We start from the raw sequence: 24,463 nt of genomic DNA on the forward strand, positions 1-24,463 counted from the left end.
CTTCCTATGTTGATGAACATGTGGATTGTTTCCAGTTTAGGGCTATGACGAATAAAGTCGCTGTGAATAGTCATGTACAAGTCTTTTTGTACGTGTATGTACTAATTTCTCTTGGATATATAGCTAAGGGTGAGATGGCTTGGACATAGGGTAGTGGGCATATGCTTAACTTTACTGCCAGTTTTTCAAAGTGGTACAATGAATTTATATTCTTAGCGGCAATGAATGACCTTTTAGTTGTTCCTCACCCAACTTTGGTATTGTCAGTCCTTCTGTTGTTGGCTGTTCAGTGCTATCCCACTGTGATTTTAATCTGCGTTTCCTTGATGAGTAATGTTGTTGAATACCTTTTCCTATGCTTATTGGCCACCTAGATATCCTCATTTATGAAGGGCTTGTTCAAGTCTTGTGCCCATTTTTAAAATGAATTGTCTTTTTCTTATAGATTTATAGTTCTTGATATATTCTGGGTATGAGTACTTTGTAAAAAATAGACATTGGCAGGGGCCTGGGTGGCTCAGTCAGTTAAATGTCCGACTCTTGATTTCTGCTCAGGTTATGATCTCAGGGTTGTGAGATTGAGCCCGGAGTTGAGTTGAGTCCTCGTTCAGTGGGGAGTCTGCTTGAGAGTCTTTCCCTCCACACCTCCCTTGCTTGTGCCTTGCCCATGAGTGCCTGCTCTCTCTCTCTCTCTAAAATAAAATAAATAAATCTTTAAAAAAATACATATTGTAAATATCTGCTCCAAGCCTGGGAACTTGCATATTCACTTAATGTTGTTTCTGATGAATATAAGTTCTTATGTTTAATAAGATCCACATTTATCATGTTTTACTTTAAATAGTTGAAATCTTTCATTTATTTATTTATTTTTATAATTATTTTTTTTAATAGTTGAGATTTTTTTTTTTAAAGATTTATTTATTTATTTGACAGAGAGAGAGACAGTGAGAGAGGGAACACAGCAGGGGGAGTGGGAGAGGGAGAAGCAGGCCTCCCATGGAGCAGGGAGCCTGACACGGGGCTCGATCCCAGGACCCTGGGATCATGACCTGAGCTGAAGGCAGACACCCAACGACTGAGCCACCCAGGCGCCCCAATAGTTGAAATCTTTTAAAGAAATCTCTGCCTACTCCAAGATCATGAAGATATTCTACTATGTCTTCCTCTAAAGAACTATTATTTTACCTTTCATATTTAGGAATATGATCAACCCTCAAATTAATTTTTATGTATGGTATAAGTGTGAAAGTTCATTTTTTCCCACATGGATATGCAAATGATTTGGCACCATTATATTGAAAAGAGCATCTTTTTTCCTATTAGATTACAATTGTGCCTTTGTTACAAATTAAATGACTACATATATATATATGTATAGGTCTATTTCTGGAGCCTCTATTCTGTTCCACTGGTCTATTTGTTTATCCTTGCCCCATTACCAATACAAATACTCTATCTTGGTTTTATAGTAAGTCTTCACATCTGGTAGTATAAGTCCTCCTACTTTGTTATTCTTATCAGAATGTGTTTTGCATTTCTTATAAATTTTAGAATTTTGTCCATTTCCATAAAATTGTTTTGTTGGGATTTTGACTGGGATAGCCTTGACTTGATAGATCAATATAGAGAAAACTGACATCTTAATAGTATTAAATGTTTTAATCCATGAAAATGGAATATCTCTTCTCAATTATTTAGTTTGAGTAAGAAAAATTTGAGTGAAACTTAGTATTTTCAAATGGTTAAGGATAAAATTACCATATGATCTAGGTATTCCACTCCTAGATATATACTCAAGAGAATTGAAAACATATGTGTAGGGGCACCTGGATGGCTCATTTGGTTAAGTGTCTGACTTTGGCTCAGGTTGTGATCTAGGGGTCCTGGGGTTGAGCCCTGCCTCAAGTCCTGGGTAGAGCACCAGGTCCCCTCCACACTCAGTGGGGAGTCTGCTTGTCCCCCTCCCTTTGCCCCTCCTCTCACTCATGCTCTCTCTCTCAAATAAATAAATAAAATCTTAAAAAAAAGAAAACATATGTGTACACAGAAACTTGGACATGAATGTTCATAGCAGTATTATTCACAATAGGCAAAAAATAGAAACAACTCAAATGTCTAGCAACTGATGAATGGATAAATAAAATGTGGTGTATCCATACAATTGGATATTATTTGGCAATAAAAAAAGTACGAATACGGGTGCCTGGCTGGCTCAGTCAGAAGAGATGCAACTCTTGATCTCAAGGTTGCGGGTTTGAGCCCCATGTTGGGTGTAGAGATTACTTAAATAAACAAAATTTTTAAAAAGTATGAATAACATACCTCAATATCATAAAAGCCATCTATGAAAAACCACAGCGAATATCATTCTCAATGGGAAAAAACTGAGAGCTTTTCCCCCAAGGTCAGGAACACGGCAGGGACGTCCATTATCACCACTGCTATTCAACATAGTACTAGAAGTCCTAGCCTCAGCTATCAGACAACAAAAAGAAATAAAAGGCATCCAAATCAGCAAAGAAGACATCAAACTCTCACTCTTTGCAGATGATATGATACTTTATGTGGAAAACCCAAAAGACTCCACCCCAAAACTGCTAGAACTCATACAGGAATTCAGTAAAGTGGCAGGATATAAAATCAATCCACAGAAATCAGTTGCATTTCTATGCACCAACAACAAGACAGAAGAAAGAAATTAAGGAGTCGATTCCATTTACAATTGCACCCAAAACCATAAGATACCTAGGAATAAATCTAACCAAAGAGGCAAAGAATCTGTACTCAGAAAACTATAGAATACTCATGAAAGAAATTGAGGAAGACACAAAGAAATGGAAAAACGTTCCATGCTCATGGATTGGAAGAACAAATAATGTGAAAATGTTTATGCTACGTAGAGCAATCTACACATTTAATGCAATCCCTATCAAAATACCATCAACTTTTTTCAAGAAATGGAACAAATAATCTTTTTTTTTTAAAACAAACCATTTTTTTAAAAAAGATTTTATTTATTTATTTGACAGAGAGAGACACAGCGAGAGAGGGAACACAAGCAGGGGGAGTGGGAGAGGGAGAAGCAGGCTTCCCGCTGAGCAGGGAGCCCGATGCGGGGCTTGATCCCGGGACCTTGGGATCATGACCTGAGCCAAAGACAGATGCTTATCCGACTGAGCCACCCAGTCGCCCCGTGGAACAAATAATCCTAAAATTTGTATGGAACCAGAAAAGACCCTGAATAGTCAGAGGAATGTTGAAAAAGAAAAGCAAAGCTGGTGGCATCACAATTCCGGACTTCAAGCTCTATTACAAAGCTCTAATCATCAAGACAGTATGGTACTGGCACAAAAACAGACACATAGATCAATGGAAAAGGATAGAGAGCCCAGAAATGGACCCTCAACTCTATGGTCAACTAATCTTTGACAAAGCAAGAAAGAATGTCCAATGGAAAAAAGACAGTCTCTTCAACAAATGGTGTTGGGAAAATTGGACAGCCACATGCAGAAGAATGAAACTGGACCATTTCCTTACACCACACACAAAAATAAACTCAAAATGGATGAAAGACCTCCATGTGAGACAGGAGTCTATCAAAATCCTAAAGGAGAACACAGGCAGCAACCTCTTCAACCTCAGCCACAGCAACTTCTTCCTAGAAACATCGGCAAAGGCAAGGGAAGCAAGGGCAAAAATGAACTATTGGGACTTCATCAAGATAAAAAGCTTTTGCACAGCAAAAGAAACAGTCAACAAAACCAAAAGACAACCGACAGAATGGGAGAAGATATTTGCAAATGACATATTAGATAAAGGGCTAGTATCCAAAATCTATAAAGAACTTATCAAACTCAAAACCCAAAGAACAAAGAATCCAACCAAGAAATGGGCAGAAGACATGAACAGACATTTTTCCAAAGAAGACATCCAAATGGCCAACAGACGCATGAAAAAGTGCTCAACATCGCTCGGCATCAGGGAAATCCAAATCAAAACCTCAATGAGATACCACCTCACACCAGTCAGAATGGCTAAAATTAACAAGTCAGGAAACAACAGATGTTGGCGGGGATGTGGAGAAAGGGGAACCCTCCTACACTGTTGATGGGAATGCAAGCTGGTGCAGCCACTCTGGAAAACAGTATGGAGGTTCCTCAAAAAGCTGAAAATAGAGCTACCCTATGACCCAGCAATTGCATTACTGGGTATTTACCCCAAAGATACAAATGTAGTGATCTGAAGGGGTGCATGCACCCCGATGTTTATAGCAGCAATGTCCACAATAGCCAAACTATGGAGAGACCCAAGATGTCCATCGACAGATGAATGGATAAAGAAGAAGTGGTATATATATACAGTGGAATATTATGCAGCCATCCAAAGGAATGAGATCTTGCCATTTGCAACGACATGGATGGAACTGGAGGGTGTTATGCTGAGCGAAATAAGTCAATAGAGAAAGACGTATCATATGACCTCACTAATATGAGGAATTCTTAATCTCAGGAAACAAACTCAGAGTTGCTGGAGTGGGGGGTGGGGTGGGAGGGATGGGGTGGCTGGGTGATAGACACTGGGGAGGGTATGTGCTATGGTGAGCGCTGTGAATTGTGCAAGACTGTTGAATCTCAGATCTGTACCTCTGAAACAAATAATGCAATATATGTTAAGAAAAAAAAAGAAGAAGATAGCAGGAGGGGAAGAATGAAGGGGGGGAAATCGGAGAGGGAGACGAACCATGAGAGACGATGGACTCTGAAAAACAAACTGAGGGTTCTAGAGGGGAGGGGGGTGGGGGATGGGTTAGCCTGGTGATGGGCATTAAAGAGGGCACGTACTGAATGGAGCACTGGGTGTTATACGCAAACAATGAATCATGGAACACTACATCAAAAACTAATGATGTAATGTATGGTGACTAACAAAATAATAAAATAAAATAAAGAATTAAAAAAAAAGTACCAATAAATGCTACAACATGGATGAACCTAGAAAACATTATGCCAAGTGGAAGAAGCCCATCACAAAGGACCACATATTGTATGATTCCATTTAAATACAATGTCCAGAACAGGCTGATCTATAGAAATAGAAAGTAGATGAGTGGTTGCCTAGGACTATGGGAATGAGAAGGGATGGTGGGAGTGCTGGCTAAGGGGTGTGGTTTCTTTTGGGGTAATGAAAATGTTCTAAAATTGGTTGTGGTCATGGTTATGAAACTGGGTGAATACACAAAAAGCCATTAAATTGGACACTTTAAAAGAGTGGATTGTATGGCATATGAATTATGTCTCAGTAAGGCTGTTTAAAATTTTTTAAAAAGTTATTTTGCCCATAATCTATTGTTACGGGTTTAGACACGTTCTAATACATATTATGTTTGACCCATGACAGTCACATTCTGAGGTAATGGGGGTTAGGGCTTCAACATCTGAATTTATGCCCTTAAAAAGAGAAATTGTATGTATTTAAAAATGTAGATTTCTGGGTCTTGCCGTCTTGCCCCAGGATCGGTAGAAGACAGCAATCTGTATTTAACTAAAATTTCAGACCCTGTTTGTTCCCCTTAGTAGGGATTGAGCTCACAAGGAGGTAGGCAGCCGGGGTAAGAGCTTGAGTAGTCAGGGCCAAAGACAAACTACAGGATTTCCCCAGTGAGTGGGAGGTGGAGGACAACTTTGCCTGAGGATGTTTCAGTTTTAAGAAAGCCAAATAGGGTGTGGAAGCCTTAGCGTCATTCAGCTTCTGGACCAAGTTCCTGTTAACTGCCACAGTCCCCTCTCCTAGACGGTGCTTCTCCATCCCACTCTGGTTCCATCCTCTGGGGGTGGGGCTGGGGGGCATATCTGAATCTCTGAAGGGTAAGGGGAGGCTCTTGAGATAGTTACATTGATCAAAAGTGGGCATAGGAGTGAGGTAGGACATCCCTTAAACAGGCCAGCCCAGGCCTTTCCACATGGAGACATTCTCGTTGTGCAAAGGATGAGGGAGGGGACAAGAATAAAGCCGACAGGAGATTTCAGTGTGGGTTTTTTTTTTTTTTTTTTTTACCAGTTTCATCTATAAATCCAGGGCCATTCCCTGAAAAACAGGCCTCTGTGCCCTCTAAGTTTGTGATGTTTTGGGCACATCCAGTAGGGCGGCCCCGCCTTGAAGTGCTGGCCTAGAGGGCCCGGCCCAGGCTCCGCCCCACAGCCCCAGATCCTGTCGGGGGAGAGCTGTGAGCTTGCTCCGCAGATCTCAGTCCGACTTCACCACTGCTCTCAGGGACTGGCCACAGCTCACGCGGCCTTGTCGCAGCAAAGACTTGCTTTCTGAGGGGTCGAGTCAGCCGAGCCCCGCTGGCCTGACCTGGGGGGCTGCTCTGAAAGCAGACGGCCCCGTGGCTGGCGCTGCCCCGCTGCCCTGCGGGGAGGCGAGCACCCACAGCCGCGCCCTGGGGTGCTCCGGTCACCAGCCTTTTGCGTCCTTCCTTGCCAGCAGGGGCAGACCATGACGCAGTCGCCAGGGCCGCCCAGGACAGAGCTGAGGCAAGTGGGACTTAAAAGGAGCCTTAAAAGGAGAAGTGTGTCATGAATCATCTGCTGCCGTGCCTGGCCAGCAGGGGTGGGGGTGGGGGGTGCGGGGGGTGGGGTGGGGGGTGCAGGTGAGAGGAGAAAAGGCCACTTTCCTGGGCCTCCTGCCTCAGAAAGCCTGATTCAGAAAGCCTGGGGAGGGGCCCAGAAACCTGCATTTTAATGGATTCTCTTAGGACCTTCACAGGCAGATTTGGGAAGTGCGGCTTTAGGTGACCCCGGTGGTGCTTTGTGTGGAAAGCTTGAAGTGAGGGTCAGAGGTCAGCGTCTGAAAGTGGACTTCCCTTCCGGTGTCGGGAGCCTCCCAGCAGCTGGCCGAGCGGCAAGGGCTTGGCTCATCCCATGACCTAGAGCCCAAACCCACCCCCCCTCGTTGGTACAGGGGGAGCCTGGGGCGGGCAGGTCAGGAGGGGAGAAGCCTCGGGATAGGAGGGTAGCAGGAGAGCAAGAACGGGCCGAGCCGGGCCGAGGGCCCACAGCGGCAGGAAAGATCGCCATCGGGAAATTCTCACACTTGCAAAAGGCAGCTGTCCCGTCCAACACCGTCTGCAGGAGCAGCTGCTTTCTGTTCTCAACGTGGGTCCGCGGGACCTCGACCCCGAGTGCACGTGTGTCCCCGGGCAGTGCACGTGGAGCTGCGTGTGCCTGTACCTCTAGCTTAGGGCACGGCCCCCAGGTCCCCCGTCTACACCGAGCGTGTCTCCTAGTCGGGCTCCCAGGTTTACCAGGTTTCAGCTGTTGGCATGGGCACTCGAATTTTAGACAAGACCAATCCTAACACAGTCAAGGGGCGACCAAACTTTTGGCCAGGCCAAAAGTTTCAGAAAGTTTTATGTTACAGCACCAAATCCAGTGTTATGGTTCCAATCAATTCAGGAAATAAAATGTCTACAATTTATTTGGGTCTCTAAGCCTTAGAACTCTTGGCCAAGAATGTGCCCTTTGATCTGCATCCCCTTAATCTGAAGCATTCCCTAAATGCATTTCCATTTTAAGGAACATTGTCTTATATTGGCATAGTACTCTTGATTGAAGAAACTCAGATTGTGTTTTAGGATTCCAACCCTTGGATTAAATTCAATGCAACATCCGTGCCTGATGTGTGCCAAGTTCCTACCCTCAGTGAGCAGAGGCAAGGAGGGAAACGCGGGGGGAGTGAGCTGGGGATGCCACTGAGACTCGGGAAGCCAAGTGCAGCGAGTTCTTAGGACGGAGCGATCATGTGTGACTGGGGCATCAGAGACGGCTTCATGGGGGGGGGTGGGGGTGGGGTGAGTCTGGCCTCAAAGGACGGAGAGGTTTTTAAGACGAGGAGAGAAGGCAAAAGAACATTCCAGGCCAGGTGAAAAGACTGGAGCAGGGCAGGGCATGCTTGGGGAATGGTAGGCAGTTCGGTGTAGCCAGGAGCTGGGGTGGGGGTGATGGAGAGGGAAAGGGAGAGAGGAGGTTGGCAAAACAGCGGAGCTGGACTGCAGGGGCCCAACCCAAGCTCCTTTGAGTTAGCTCAAGTGACAAGATGGTGCACCGCACAGGTTCGAGGAATCTCATGGAGATGGTGCTCAGGAAGTGCAGCTGGGCCTCCAGATACAGGAGTGTAGAAAGCAGCTACTCCCAGTCACTCTCTCTCTGGTGGCCCAGGAGCTCCAACCACTGCTTCCCTCTGCAGACTGTGGTCTCTGCTCCCCAACGGGGCCAACCTAACCTGTAGACCAAGTGCCCATCACCACAGCCCCTTGACTCTTGGTTCCAACTCCAAGGCAACCATTCCATTAGCTAGTGACTACTCAATGGGTTGGTTCTTCCCGGTCAGGCGTCTGCCTCTGGTATCACCAAGCCATTCTGGTGGAGGAGCAGATGGAGCAGTCAACAAGAAATGGAGCAGCCAACGTTGTGGAGGGGTAATGGTTGACCTAAGTATAAGCCAAGTCCATCTCTCCCCTGCATCCCGAACATTCAGATTTAGCAGCTTTCTATCTGAGGCTTCCTAAAAATCTACCCAGTGTGGTTTGCGCTTTGTCTACCCATCAGTACTGCTGCCTGGGGGCTCTTTGTCTCTTCCAGAAACTGCCCCTTAGCAATCTGTGATCATGACCGAAAGACTTAGATTTTGAAATGGCAACCTGTCATAGAAAGGCAAGACTGACCTACTGGGGCTCTGATTTTTAGACAGGCTTCCAGGATAGCTCAGGTGATTCCAACTCTAGGGTCATCACATACGGCTGAGCCAGCTGTGGGCTACACAATTTTGGGGGGCACCATTCACATGATCTCTTGGCTTATTTACCACAGTAGTTTTCTGGCAGATGGCAGCAATGTCTGGAGGTAGGGTAGCTTTTTCTAATTTGCAAAAAGGTAACTTAATATCTAGTAACAGGAGGCATAGGAATCAAACTAGTGTCCAATAAATCTTGGGCCACTGGCTGGGGTTGGTGGGAGCGAAGGAAGGAGTGGGGAGGAGTACTGGGGAAGGCCCCTTTGGCTAGCCAAAATGGGCACCAAAGAGCTAAGAAATGTTGGTCTTTGTGGGGTTCAAGGGTCAACCCTGTGGGGCCATCACAGTTATCGAGGAGGCAAGATGGGCCAACAAGGCGAAACCGAAGCAGCCACAGATTTGCCCTGACAGGTGGAAATCTAAGGGCTGTGTCTCATAAACAAATAATGGCCCTTAGTGGAGAGATGGGGATGAAGTGAATGCGGGAGTGTCTAAATAAAAATTCGGTGGTTCTAGTGGGGACGGGGAGCAGGGTGGGAGGATGGGAGCGGGAGGGGAGGAGGGGAAAGGCACAGGGGTTGCTATGGGAGCGCACGGCTGAGTTCAGGGCATCCAGCCCCCCTCTGACCACTCTGGTTCTGAACACCTACATCAGTCGTGCCCAGATATCCGCATTCATAGCCACAGCATGGCTTCTGAGGGGCTGGGTGCATTACATGAGGACTTTTTATTTCAAATGCTGTAGACTGCAAAATCTTTAGAACTGGAACAACGTTCTCCATTTTGCATTTGACTCCGAAGCAGAATCCCAGCCAAGCACAGCTTTTTGTTTTATCTGTTTATCTTCCGAGGTCTTCTCTGGCTGCGTGCATATTGCTTTTGTTCTTGGCTTGCTGTTTTAAGTATAGCTGTGCTACATTTCCATTTTCTCTACTATTAAAAACCAAGTGCTTACTCGAATTAGAGCAGAAAAACACTGACTAGAGAGAAGCACTGCTTCCCCTCTGAAACGTGGTGAGGCCGTGGCTTAGCGATAGCTGTGACAATGATTAATGCCCCGCGCTCTCACTTCCAGACCTTCAGGATCATATACACAAAGATTTTCTGAATTTGCAGGTGAAAGGAGGAAGGTGAAGGGGCTCACGCAGGATTGCGCTGATGACAGTCTGATTCCTCTCCCCTTCCCAGTGCCCTCACAAATTACGCTCTGCCGAGCAGTGTGGGAGCTGTTCAGATTTTAAATCAAACTAAAGTCCACTGAAGTAGGAAAATTATGCATTTTCCATAAAGGATGTGGGCAAATTATTATTCAATTTTTTAACAGGGTTTTTCCATCACTTTACTGTGCACAATGTAATATGGTTAATTTACCAGAAAGCATTGTTATTCATTCCCTAATTCTCGAGGCAACTACTGCCATTTCCTCACCATTTCCTCGCTGTTCTCTGGGAACGGACAGACCTACCTGGCTCCGTTAGGGTGGCTTGGGTTCCCGAGCCATCTCCAGAGGCTCTGCTTCCTGGTGTCTTCTAGTGCTCGCCCCTCGGGAGGAGTCTAAGAGCAAAAGGATTCACATACCTGGGTTTAGTTTGCGAGTGGCTTTAAATGAATCCTTTTGTAAAGACACACCAAAAAAAAAGAAAAGAAAAAGATGAAACCTCTTGTGATTTGGTAATATTTCCCCACAGTATTACATGTACGGTTTTCATTAAAAACACAGTCTAATAACTATTTCATTCTCTCCTGCTTCTAATTAGCTACTCATTGATTACTACATTGCAAGCACTTGATAATTAACCAAAGGGAAAAAATTCCAAAACAAAACAACCAGAGAACATCCTGCAACTGCCCCTATATATCTTCTTTCATGAGTTTACATGTTGCATGAGGATTCAAGCAAAACAGCCTGGTAAATAGAAGGACAGGAAAGAATGCCAATGAGTTCATAAATGCGACAAAAGCCCCTCCACTCTGCTCATTGCTATTAAGAGAGTGGGGAGGAGCTATTATAAGCCTCTTCTCCTACCACTTTTTTTTTTTTTTAAGATTTTATTTATTTATTTGACAGAGAGAGAGCGAGAACAGGAACACAAGCAGGGGGAGTGGGAGAGGGAGAAACAGGCCTCCCGCTGAGCAGGGAGCCCAATGCGGGGCTCGATCCCAGGACCCTGGGATCATGACCTGAGCCGAAGGCAGACGCTTAACGACTGAGCCACCCAGGCGCCCCACTCCTGCCACTTTTTAATTCTCATACTCTGTAAAAATATTTCAAATTACTGTACCATTCCTGCTGGGACACTAGAGCCAACAACCTGCCTAAAACCTTTCTCTCTGTCCTGTTATGGTATTATCTACCATCCTCTTTGTTAGCAGCTCAGTAATCAGAATAACTGGTGCACCTATATGGTTGTGTGTGTGTGTGTGTGAGAGAGAGAGAGAGAGAGAGATTGACTTAGATTTTTTTGTTTGTTTTTTCTTCATTTAGATGCATTTGCTGAGCACCTTCTATATTTAAAACATGTGCCAGCCCCTACTGGGGGTTGGGAATCAGAAGGAAACACATCCAAAGGCAAAAAACACTGGGCCTACAATTACATAGTACATAATCTATTTCCACTTGTCTTTTAAGATCGAGTTCAGGCATCACCTCCTCCAGGAAACCTTCTCTACACTCCCCATCCTGGGCTAGATAGCACTCCCTTGCTACCACCTAGCAGAGAGTATATATATATATATTTTTTTTTTTTTTATTTTTTTTATTTTTTTTAAAGTAAACTCTACCCCCAACATGGGGCTTGAACTCACAACCCTGAGACCAAGAATCACATGCTCTAGGGGCACCTGGTTGGCTCAGTCGGTAGAGTATGTGACTCTGGACCTCAGGGTTGTAAGTTTGAGCCCCACGCTGGGTAGAGAGATTACTTAAAAATAATAAAATCTTTAGAAAAAAAAAGTCACATGCTCTACCTACTGAGCCACAGAGGCGCCCTGCAGAGAGCTTATTGCAACAATCTTTTATGGGTCTCCATCCTCACTGGACTGGGAATATTGTCTCTGACTTTCTAGTGCTAGCACAAGGGCTAGCCCATAATAAGCACTCAGCAAATGTATGGAGAAGGAACGAATGTTAAGTCCTTATATATATCCATAGTCATATCTACCATTATCCCACTACCTTGAACAGCCTTGGCAAAGGACTCCTCTCATCCCAGCTCTGGTTTCTTCCTCCTTGTCCAGTGTCTCCATCCTGTTTACTCCCATTTGCTGCCATCTTGGACCAACAGGGTTGATCTGACCGGACTTTCACTTCTGGGTGGCTCTGGATGGTTTTCTTCTTCCCATTATCAAACCCTCCTGTCTTCAGTCCCATTCTCAGTCAGAGGGCTGTTCTTTGCTGGGTGAAAAAAGCGAATCAGATAAGAGAATCCATATTAATGGGGGTTAATGTCACCTCTCCCAAATACATTATTTTTATGTTAATAGTAATATTTTATGGACAACATCCTCATGCTGTGATTCTCAAGCAGGGTGCAGGTACTCCCTGGATGGTGCAGGAGTGTGCCAGGAATCCTACAAGCTGTGGTCTGCTTAACAATGCACAACCTGAAGGTCTGGGAAAATAATTTTATGTGAAGATAAAAAATGGATATCCTAGGGAGAATATCAAATTTTCATAAAAGTACAAAGTTAGAATGAGACCTTGAAGGTCCCAGGTCCCAGGGTGGACGAGTTTATTAGCATTAGTGTTGGGATGAGTTCTGGGCAAAGACTTGGGAAGTACTAATGGGGTTCACTTCAATCACATACTGAAGACTGGTGACAACACATTTGCAGGGGTCAGGGCTAGCACAGCTGGCAGCTCACAGCAAATCCCAGTGTGCTTGGCACGGGCCTAGGTTAGGGCATCATTTGCAGGTCAGTCATATGCCCCACTAGACGGCCTCACCCACTTAGCCACCATCCACCCATTCAATGTCGACCAGCAGCTCATCGTTGCTCTCAGGGCAGGGAGAACACTGGTGAACCAGTTAGGCAGTTACCGATCCCAAGGAGCTCACGGTCCGGCAGGGAAGGTGCATTAAAAGAAGAGTCATATTATTAAACACAGTATTACAAGAGTCGTAAGTATTCCGGAAAGGGGCACAGTGTTCTGGCTGCTGGTGGAGCCGTTGTCCGTCGCTGATCACATTCTCCTTAGAATAGTCCCTGCCAAGCTGGGAAAACTCTTATTTTTATTTTCAGTCCTTAGAATTTTGAAAATAAAGTCATGTCTCTCCCTGCCCCCATGGGGTTCTGGATATTTTGCATGTTTGAAAAGAATGAGGCATGATTTAGGAATTTATTATGAAAGGTTTCTGGGAAGATAGGTATATATAGATTACGAAGGTCTATTTGAGATTTCAAAGATATTAAAGATACTAATTTTTCATTATTTTCTTCACTGTAGATGTCATCTACTTTTGAGAATTAAATAAACATATATTACTGGTACTCACTTGTTAAATCTGTACCCCACAATATCATTTTTAGAATAAAAGTTTTGAGCTTCCTTCCCCCTACCCCCAGATTATTTTTTTCTTTCCTTCTTTTTTTTTCCTCCTATTTCCCCCTTCTCCCTCCTTTTCTTCCTTCCAGCAAATATTTTGGACAGCCTAACTGAATCCCCACAGTATAGTATCTAGTGGTAAGAAAGCCAGCAAAAGCCATCTAAACCTATTAGACTACATTTCAGGAACAAATTCACCAAACATCATTTTATCCAAATATAACTTGTTAGGAAATGCCTCTTCTGTCAAGCGAGGCTCCCTTGTCCTGAGCACTGACACAAGGACGGATGACATCCCTCCTGCGGTAGGCTCCCCTCTGCATACTGCCGAAAACCTCACCTTCTTTCAAGACTCATGAAAGAACCGTTCCAGTTAGTGCAGTATACATTCTTCAGGTCCCAGAGGAAATTTCAGATAAAAATCTTGCAGCTCCAACGCTACTAGAAAAATCCTCTGGTGCCAAGATTTAGCCACAGGAGGATTCCTGTCTTTCTCCAGGCAGGTAAACACCCTCCGGCACTTGTCAGAAAATCTTCAGTACTGTGGCTGTATTTGAGGGTTTATGAATACCCTTAATTTTTCTGGGGGAGCTGCCTGGTTCCCCATACACCTTTCTTTGCCATGACTGAGTCAGAGCCAAATGCATTATTAGCTTGGGTCTACACCCCTATGCCCCAGCCCGTGGGAGGCCCTGCGTCCACTCCTGGCTCGCGGGTCCTCCCAGCCCATCAATGCACTGTGAACGAAGCGCCTCGAAGAGTGTGAGCTGCCGTGAGCATTGGGTTAATGGGAATCGTGTTGTCACATTTTCAACGTCTGAGCTTTGTCAAGTGGTCTTGTCCAGTCGCTCTATTATTTGATTTTAAGAAAGTAAAAAGAAATAGTGTATTAAGAAGTCCCCCTCTGCAGCGCAGCAATGCCAGATGCCCGCTCTCCTAAGGCAGCAGAGCGAGTACTTATTCACTATCAGGGTCCTAAAGACGAAAACCATTTCACCATCACTTGCTGCTAAGGTACCATTCAAGACCCAGGCATACCTCGTTATACGGTGCTTCGCTGATACTCGGTTTCTTACACATGGAAGGTTTGTGGCATCCCTGCGTCGAGCAAGTCAGTTGGCGCCGTGTTTCCAACAGCAGTGGCTCACTTTGCGTGTCTCTGTCATATTGCTAGTTCTCGCAGTATTTCACCCCTTTTCATTATTATATCTGTTATGATATTACAGCTCACCGAAAGCTCAGATGATAATCAGCATTTTTTAGTAATATTTTAAAATTAAGTTCATGTACTTTTTTTTAGACATGCTCTTGCACACTTACTAAACTACGGTATCGTGTGAACATCACTTTTATATGCTCTGGGAAACCGAAGCATTCATTTGACTTGCTGTATTGAGGTGGTCTGGGTTGGAACCTGCACTATCTCTGAGGTGTGCCTGTTGTTCTTTCTTAACCAGAGATCATTTTGGTCAGTGAATTCAGTTTCCTCATTCCACGCTTCTACAACCTGGGAGGGAGAGAGGCTTCTTGGGAGGTGTTGGGAACCCCTGGAGGTGGTTTCATTTGCCTGGACTGGTCTACCTCAGGAATATCTCTGGGCAGCACTTAACTTTCGGAAGAAAAACCCTGAAAACATATCTGATTTCTCTGTATCTGCAGGTACTCTTTCATCCTGCAGCCCCACACTGTTTCAGAACATTTTGTCATAGTGACCTCAAGTTAACCCAAGTCCTTAGTTCTGCTTCATAGGAGAGAATCCACAACAAACTCAACTGATGAATTAAAGGCTACACTTTGATTTGAAGAAACTAAGTTTTCTCTTAAAGAATCTCTGTTTAAAGCAGGTTATAACTTTTTTAGTTTTTTTTTTTTTTTGAATGACTGAGTCAGAAACATAAATAACAATCCTTTGGAGAATATTTGCAAATTATCCAACCTAGTGGGATGTGAAGATGAAAACAAAGTTATCTTTAAAAATATCTAGAACATGTTAATAAATTGCCCAGTAATGTGATAGTAATTGTTGAAGATGTTTGAAATTTTTATAAATTTAGCAATTGCATTAATACTAAAACAATACCAGAAAGCCCTGGTTAACCAGAAAATCCCTTTGTTTCATCCATTTTTTTTTTTTAAATGTTGGAAACCCTTTCTAAATATAAAGGTTACTTCAGCAAGAGAACTCTCCCGCTTGTATAACTCCACATGACAGCAATGATCTCCGAATTACAGGATCTTAGATCTGTAGGAACCTACGGCAAATCTCATCGAAACCCATCTCTACAGACAGGACCCAAAACAGAGGTGGCAGATGGCTGCTGAAGGTCCCGCAACTGAATGAGTGCACAGCCAGGCACCTGGACAGCTCATGCAGTCTACCCACTGCCCCTCCTACCACACAGGGTTGTTTTCCTGCCTAGCGACACGCTTACAGAGGGAGAGGACCACGGGAAACACATATACTGACTCTAGGGCAATAAAGATTTTTCTTGTAATTGTCTTCCTCCTACAAGTGGGATACAGAACATTCCAGTTAGAGACCATGTCTGATAGATTAAAATGTGAAAGTATGCTTAATCTTGCTTTAATAATCCTCTGAAATAGCTTGACAATGGTCCAGTCTTTCTAGGAGGAAGAACCCACTGCCAGTGTTCTGAATGTTTCTCTCATTTGGAAGTCACTGCACAATGGTTAAACGGACCAGAGCACTCCTTATCACCTGGTGTGGGACAGATACGTCATTACTAGAGCACCTTCCATGATTTAAACAAATGAAGAAAAAAAATTCAAATGTAAAATGCTCTCTTTTTAATTACTAAATTAAGAAAGTTAAACAATTTAAAAATGTAAACTCACAAATAAATCGTAACAAAAAAGGAATTAAGATTTCAGAGTTGCTACCCAGTATTAAAAACTTAATAGAAATAGGCTTTTTGATTTGTTGTCGTTAAACATGTAATTCAAGGTTGGTACAAACAGCAACTAAAAATATAATACTTTTTTTTTTCTTTTTTTTCTTTTTTCGGTGCATCCCCATGAAATGTAAAGTAGTGCATAGTTATTCCACTGGAGACTTCTTGGACATAGAGAAAGTCATTTCATTAGCAGTACAGGACGTTTAAAACACGTATTTTACAATGGGAAATGTCCAACCCCCACCCTCAGAAATTTTAGTTGCATGAGAAAGTTTAGCAGGTCGCCATGACATTGACTCTGATGCTATGGGTTTTAGACCATTTAAATGCGGTTACAAGGTTTATTAAATAAAAAAAGTTTGAAACATTTCAGCATTCATATTTTTATACAAGAAGTATGTGTGGTATCCATCTTCCAGTTCCCCTGGTAGTTATTGGCCATTTGCTTGCTTCAATATGCTTTTAGACTTCGAGAACAAATCGCAGTTAAGTCAAAGCAAATACTGGAAACAGAACTTGTGAATTCAGCTCTGGGGCTGCTTGAAAAGAGTCAAAGGAACAGCCATCTACAGGTACAATCATGAACCAAAAAAGTGCAATCCAAATTAAAAAAAAAAAAAGAAAAAAAAAAGAAAAAAGAAAAAGGATCATGCTTTGCAACAGCCAAAAAGGAGGCCACTGGTTTGCAGGATGACAGCAGTGCTTTTATGCTGATTTGGCAGTAAAATCCTCACTCTGGGTCCCGAGGCGTTAACGGCCCAAGTGGGCCATGGTCTCCACATTAGCACCCACATGGCGTATATACAGGGACATATATATTATATATATTCATATTATAAAAAAGAAAAAACCAAACACCTGTCCTGATTGGTTTTTGTTAAAACATGAAAAAAAATTTTATTGTTTTAGACAAAGAGGCCACTTTTGGAAAATAATACTTTTTTTTTTAGTTGAATCAGGTGAAGACAGTTAAAATCACATAGGATTTGCATTTTAAAAAAAGGAAAGCACTAGGGTCGTTGGCACTGGAGTAACTATTTACACTGAACAGAGGTTTGGCCTTTTACATCACATCGATACAATGCATTTTCCAAAGTCTGAGAAATAACAAGGTTCTGTCTCGTATGCTTCACAGAGGAGGTTCGGATTTGGGGACAAGTGTCATTAATGAGGGCCATGGAAGTTCGTCAGCTGCAGAGTCACATGCAATCTGATCCGGGACGGCTCGCACTGCCCGCGCAGCTGGCTACGGAACTGAAAGCTAATGGGGAGGGGGCGGGGAAGCCTCGCCGGAAGGCCTCTCTCTGCAGACCCCGGTCTCACAGGTTTTCACCGGGCTGGTACTGGGGCTCTGTGGCGGTGAAGTAATCTTCCAGGAAGCCCTGCAAGTACTCGAAAGTGGGCCGTTCTTCCGGGTCCTTCTTCCAGCAGTGGATCATGAGCTCGTGGAGAGAGATGGGGCAGTCCTGCGGGCAGGGCATCCTGTAGCCGCGCTCCACCTGCTCCAGCACCTCCCGGTTGTTCATGCCTGCAAGACAAGGCAGTGAGTGCGGGGCCGCCACTCCCCTCTCCTCTGAGCCTGCGCGTGGCGAGAACAAGTCGAGCCCCGAGCGGCGGGGGGCGGGGGGTGCCGAGGAAGCCCGGCCCCGGCAGGGGACGCCGCCCCGCTCAGAAATGAGCACCGAGCGTGCCATTGCTGTATGCGGAAAGCTGGGTGACGAATCTCGAAAGCTTCGTAAGTGAAAGGAGCCAGACACAAAAGGCAACGTGCTGTATGATTTCATTTATGTGAAGTTCTAGAAAAAGCAAAGCTACAGTGACAGAAAGCAGACGAGTCGTTGCCGGGAGGGGAGGGGAGTGCCTGCCAAGGGGCTGCGGGGAACGGAGGGGTGATGGAAATGTTCTGTGTCAGGGGTCAGCAATCGACCGCTTGTAAAGGCCAGAGAGCAAATATTTGAGGCTTTGGGGGCTGCATATGATCTTCGTCGCATATTACTATTTTTAATAACCCTTTAAAAATATACAAAACAAAAACAGGTGGGCGTTGGATTTGGCCCACAGACGGTCATCTGTCAGCTCCTGTTCTATATCCTGTATGTGGTGGTGGGCTGTTTATGCTTGTCAAAACTCAGTGTTCTTAAAACGGTTGAATTCTGTTGTATGTAAATTACAGTTCAATTAAACTGATGAAAAACTATGAATGAGGCAGACCAAAAAAAAAAAAAGAAATCCATGGACTGAAAAATACACTCTCCCATGTTTATAGCATCTCTAAACTCCATCTCTGAACTTCATAAATTCGTTTTGCTTCTGCCTGGGCCAGCTTTTGGTGCCCCACCAGCTGAGATGTGCCATCATGTCCCCATGGCTGGGCACCCTCTGGCCCAGTGACCCTGAGGTGCCCCGGGATTTGGTGACTTTGATGGGGAGACAGGGCGCCTCCAGGGCCCGTGTTTACTCATGACCTTGGACAGGCCATCTATCATTTGAGACCTTTGTGACCCTCTGGGGGAGCTGCCTAATGTTGAAAACCTCAGGCTGCACCACACAAACAGGAGACGTTTGGGGGGTGGGGGGCAGGCAGCCTCCCTGCACTCCCGCCTTCCTGACGGAGCAGGAAATACCATAGGTGGGGTGAGGTGCATGCCCTGACCCCTCTTCCAATCACTGCCAGACACTCTTCTTCTACCTCTCCTTCCTTTTCCTGCCGTCTCGCCTTCTGCCACTGCCCGCCAAGCACTTGTATGTTTTGGCTGCTCCTTGGCCCCAAGCTTGTAATCTGGAACCCTCCCCAACTTCTGACCTGGTTTACTTACAAAGTCAAGAACCTGATTTCAAGCCATACAGAAACCTAGATGTCTTCCCCTAGGTCTCAGGGATAGCAGCAGACCACAGCATCTGCATGTAGCAGCTCCCTTTAACTCTGGAGGACCTGGGCCCAGAGCAAAACCCCGTCCTGACTTCCGGGGTCTGTTGCCATTCTCTTTGTTTTGTTGTTCCTTTTGGAACTGGGTTTCTCCTGGCTCCCGTGGCTGCGAGCCACGGCCCTGTCAGTCACACGCTTATATGAGCCTTTTTGGAATGCTTTCTTATTCTCTGCCACTGTAACTTCTTGTGATAAAATCCATATATTATTCCTGCTGTGTTGAAGTAGGCCTTCAATTTAATTATTCTAACATAACCTTGCTCCCATTTTGGGAGTGACCCTTGGTTTAGTGAGAGGGGTTTAATGAACCAGGTGCCCTCTTCAGTTGGGTGTTGGGTCAGCTCTGTGGCTAATTAGCTTAAATCCTCCTCCGACTGCTGAAAACTCATTTTGAAAACTCAGGATGGGGCGGGGAGCTGGGAACAGGGGGAAGAACATGAGGGCACCAGCAGAATGTCCTGTAGTGCTCTGGACAAACCGCGTGAGAGACAGGGACTAGCATTTCCTTATCCACCATCCCGAAACCCAAAGCTCTGGAAACCCCAAGTTCTGTTAACTCACCTGGCAGCAAAACTGATCGGAACTGACCTCATTTGGCCATAAAACCCAAGGCTGATTACTGTTTTTCTGTATTCATACATACTGGTATAGAAGTAAGAATGTCTTATTTGAATATGGATGTGGTCTCAGCCTCTTGAGGATGTTATCTGAGGGATGGTCTATGCATAGCATGGATGTTCTTTAAAAAAAAAAAGTCTGATTATTGGGCACATCGGGGCCCAAGAGTTTTGGCCGGGACGCTCTGGCCTGAGTGATGGCAGTGATCACATTCCAGCTAGCCCAGAAAGGTTAGGAAGCCAGCGTAATCATGTATGAGGACTGGCATTCTCTGAAGCCTTTGCTTTGTGTTTTACTACAGTCCTTGGTTTCATATCTCAGAAGCCATACAACCTGAGCCTGCAGAAATCCCCCTTGTCCTGCCCCTGCCAGGAGCCTGTAGGAACTGGGAGGAAAGACAGGCAGAAGGTCTGAACCTCGGAAGGCCTGATGGACTCTTCTGGAAGGGGTTTCACCTCCCCCCGCCCCGGCCCCAAACACCTTCTAATGCTTTATTCTGGCATTGAGACTGTCCAAAATGGCACCACAGAGTTTAATTAATCATTCTCCTATTGCTCTGTAGAGTTTATGTCAGTAAATGTTTCATTTCATTAAAAAACAAACTACTCAAATGGAAAGATTTCATGTATTTTTTTTTAAACTCTTAGTTCTATCTCTGCCAATGGAAAGTTTAATTGGCCACTTGGGTCAGGCCAATTTTTCCAGTGCTCTGCCCAAGTCCCAGACACAGCAGATAGAGCGACTTGACCCTAAACATGTAGCACCCCCCGAGACAGCCTGCTTCCGGGGACCCACGCAGGCCACTGGCAGGCCCACACCATCAGTCACATGGCTGCTCCTATTCTCGCTCCGCCTCCTGCCTCCCCTCCTCCCCTTCCTTCTCTTCTCGTGCCTTCTCTCCTCAGGCTTCCTCAAAGCATGGGGAACATATGTAACCAATTCCATACCCTGGGCCAAACCAAAACATATCAATGACAGCTTTGCCAGAAAAGTGGGAAAAAAGACAAGGCACATTCGGCTGACAGTGACAGTGTGCGTGGGATCAGCTCTCTTCCCGCCGCCCATAAGCCAGAGCCCGCCTGGCCGATGGCACCTTCCCCGCCTGCACGGTCCGGAGATGCCCGCTGAGCAAGGCTTAGGCTGGTTTTGACTCTACAAACAACAGCCAGGTTAAGTGGATTGCGTTCATATTTAAAGGAATAGTATTCTCAGCTATAAGAATTTTGATAAATCATTTCAAGAATTTCTTTTTTTTAGCAGAAATGGGTTTTACTCTATACATTCCTACAGAGATGAGCCTACTTCATTTTTCTTTTTAGATGTTTCATATTTTTGTTACCAAAAGAACTTGCGAGTTCCCCTCTTTTAGTCACTTTTCCCAAGACTTTGGCTTTACCTAGTACGTGGGAGGTGAAGGACAGGGACTGGGAAGGGGCTACACATGGGCTTGAGCACCAGGGTGGTCAGAGCAGAGTCTGGAGGGACATGGGGCTGCCGGAAGACGGGAATCTGGTTACCAGACTTCCTACTGAGGTAGCAGACAGGGAGGGAGGAGGGCGCTCGGGAATGTTTTTCCTTTTTCTCCCTTTTCACGCGGGAGATGCTAGCAGAGAAACAGAAAAGACAGAAGCTTGAAAACACGGCATATGGGCACGTTTTAGGGAAACACTGTCATCAACAGTTCGGGCCTCCAGGTTTCTTAGTGGAGCTGCACCAGAGACCATTTGTCAGCAGGAGGGGGGTCTCTCTGCCACCAGGAGTGCCCGACAGCAGGGGGTGTCTCCGTCACGAAGTGCAGCTGGGTGTGTGCCCTGGTTCCCAGCCTCCACATCGGAGGAGGGCCAGCGCCGCCCCAACCCTGTCCTCTTCCGCCCCCACTGTGCAGCCCCTGACTCTCTGTCCTCTCCCTAGGTGGGGACAATGGGCCATTTCCATGGGTCACTCCCGCAGGGCACAACTCAGGGGTCCTCAGTCCACAGAAAACCTGCAGGGCCTGCTGTGCCAGGGTTTGCTTTCCAATTCCTCTTCCCTAGGTCCTCCATGGGGCCCCCTGCCACCACAGATTTCCAGCTTTCCAACACAGTCACGGAGAGAGCATCATTTCCAATCGGTCTGCCCAAAACCCTGCTGCTGAGACTCTCCAGCCAAAGGGACTGCATTCCCTTCCTGTCATGAGGACCATATTATCCTTTCCAAATCATTTTGCTGGCTTCCTCGTGGTTTCTGCATTAGGGGTAAGCGTCCGATGCTCATTGTACACGGCTGCCAACAATGTAGATTTTCCCATGATCTGTTTTCTTTCCCCTCCCCTTCTTTTAGGTTTCCCCATTCCTCTCCTTCGAGCTACCTACTAACTCCACAGAGTCTCCCTCCCTCTCTTCTGTTGGGTTCTTTGCAGAAGGGAAAGGCAGCTCCTTTCCCCTGGCGGAGCCACTCCACTACTCCCCACTCTGCACCTCTCACTGATGACTTGACCTACCCCGGCCTCAGTTTCTTCATTTGTCAACAAAATACCTCCACAGTCACTGTGCTTTCAGCTGTTTAAAAAAAACCAAAACAAACCCAAAACAGTCTTCTATGAAAGAGGAGGGTTTGGCTTTATGGCCTCCCATTTGTGCAGCTTCCTAATATGGATCTCGGAGGGGCCAGCTCTGCACGATCAGGGATTTTCACTATTAGGGGATCAAGGCTGCATCTGGATTTGACTATGGGTTGCAAGAACCTGGATTTCTGTGCCACGGGAAAATTGAGCACTGTCACAATGGGAATGATGTGAGGTTATCAGACATTGAGATTACTTTTGCAAACTGAGCTTTCCATTCAAAGGAAATTATGCTCTATTGTGCATAAAGCTTTCGTCAGAGGCTCCCCCTTGCTTCTCTGCATAAACCCTATAAAAAGCTCCTTCTGTTTGCTTGTCTGTGTCTGTTGAGCAGGGCTGTGCTAATGTCAGGGAAAGGAGGGCTGAGTCAATGGTGCTTGCTTGGCACGCGCTTGTGCTACAGACCATCACGTGCTCCAGGTGTCTTACTAGGTGACAACCAGGAGGTGTCCTGTTAGGTCTGGGGAAGGATCAAAGTACAAATTTAGGGCAGATATATAGTGATCAAAGAGTATAGACGAAAATAAAGGAGTGACTCTGAGAAGGCACAATAATGTCTAGTTCTCTTTCTCTTGACCCATTTGACCAGATAACCTCGGGGCAGGTGTTTTTATTAAGCCCACCGTATTAATGAACACAGAAATGACAGCTACTCAGGGGCCACAATACAGAAAGATTATTTGAAGTTGGTCATGCAGTATCGTGAAGAACTCCCTTGTTCCAGAAAAGGAGAAGTGAGGAAGAGCATGAGGGTGTCCACTGGGAAGGCCGTGGAAACACTGAGCTGAGAATGAAGGGCAGTGGAACGCAGGATTCAGGAGTGGAAAGTTCCTCTCTGGCTGCCCTCTCCACTTGCCTACTCCTCCCGTCCTCTCACCTCTCACTAGCCACACTGACCAAGAGAAACCTTGTAGGCAAAGGGGGCAGCATGACTCCTGGGCACTCCAGGAAGGCTTCCCTCTCTGGGGGAACTCAGGAGTGGAAAGGAGAAGCCCTGGGGACTGTGGACAGGGGCAGGGAGGGCAGATCGGGCAGAGGACAAAGCACCCTTGGCTGAGGGTAGAGGTTCTATTCTGCTTCCATTTTCCTGGCTGGAGAGGCTAAACTTTTCCTGCCCCAAGAAAAATCTGCTCTGTCAGCACGCTGAGCATAGCAGGAATAGTAAGAGTGCAGGTGACGAAAACGGGTTGCCGAACACAGAGGAGTATGTGTACGATTCAGGGCTGTAGGGTATCTAAGTGGGGCAGAGGGAGGAGAAGGCTGGGACTTCTAATTCTCTGAGGAAGGTGGCTTCTAGCTTCCCGAATTTCTCTTGCCTCTTCAAGTCATGGTCAGGTGACAGGATCTATTCATGAAAGCCAGGCAGCTGTCACTTACTAAAAGATCTGAAAGTGTTTCAAATGCACAGATAAATGTGATGTGCTTAAGAGAATGCTCCTGCTTTGCTAGATCCTGCCAGATTCACAAAGCAGGTGTTCAGCTGAGAGCCAGGGCACAGAGAGCCAGGACGGTCTGCCCAGAGTGGTACTGGAACGTGGTGTTTCAACCGGACCACAGTGTCAATTTCCCAGAACAACGCTGAGGACAGAGGCTATCTCGTGGCTGGGACAATACATGCTATATTTATGTGTGGAGATGATGAAATAGAGTTAAAGGGCTTTGCAGGCTATCAGCCAAACCAAAAAAATCTTGTTTCAAAAGCCTCATAGGCATCATCTTTTTTTTTGTTTTTTTTTGCTATTCCATCCATCCATCCATCTATCCATCCATCCACGTGCTCACACTTATTGAGAGTCTACTATGGGGCAGACACTGCTGGGCACTGGGAATATCTAAAGGAGCTCCTGTCCCCTCAGAGCTACCGTGAATTACAGACACACGGATGGGGGCTTTAATAGAGATGTACCAGGTGTCATGGAAGCAAGCAGACAGGGCAAGTCATTTGGTATGGACATGAAGAAAGCTGCACAGAGGAGGTGATGTCTGGGTTGGGCTTTGAAGGATTCTGAGGCAGACAGTGAAGCTGAGAAGAGCGACTCACATCAGAGGGCTATCTCAGTGTG

General features: G+C 45.6%; 1 protein-coding gene and 1 long non-coding RNA gene across 11 annotated transcripts in view; one reads left to right on the forward strand and one right to left on the reverse strand.

The window, feature by feature from the left end:
- Window positions 1–16,565: 16,565 nt before the first annotated feature.
- The window catches only part of FYN (FYN proto-oncogene, Src family tyrosine kinase), a 212,018-nt gene continuing 204,120 nt past the window's right edge, over window positions 16,566–24,463 (reverse strand). For all 10 annotated transcript variants that reach the window (XM_064598013.1, XM_064598012.1, XM_064598008.1 and 7 more), the window contains one exon: window positions 16,566–17,782. In XM_064598013.1, the coding sequence (XP_064454083.1) occupies window positions 17,574–17,782 (209 nt within the window). In that variant the 3' untranslated portion in view covers window positions 16,566–17,573. The remainder of the gene's footprint in view (window positions 17,783–24,463) is intronic.
- Window positions 17,826–20,415, forward strand: LOC123836363 (uncharacterized). Its single transcript, XR_006788950.2, has 2 exons — window positions 17,826–17,989; window positions 20,100–20,415. It is a non-coding gene; the product is annotated as an uncharacterized LOC123836363 (long non-coding RNA).

Source organism: Mirounga angustirostris, unplaced genomic scaffold (assembly GCF_029215605.1).
Source record: "Mirounga angustirostris isolate CCGP_5_RB_7025 unplaced genomic scaffold, mMirAng1.0.hap1 SCAF_8, whole genome shotgun sequence".
In the NCBI taxonomy this organism is placed as follows: Eukaryota; Metazoa; Chordata; class Mammalia; order Carnivora; family Phocidae; genus Mirounga; species Mirounga angustirostris.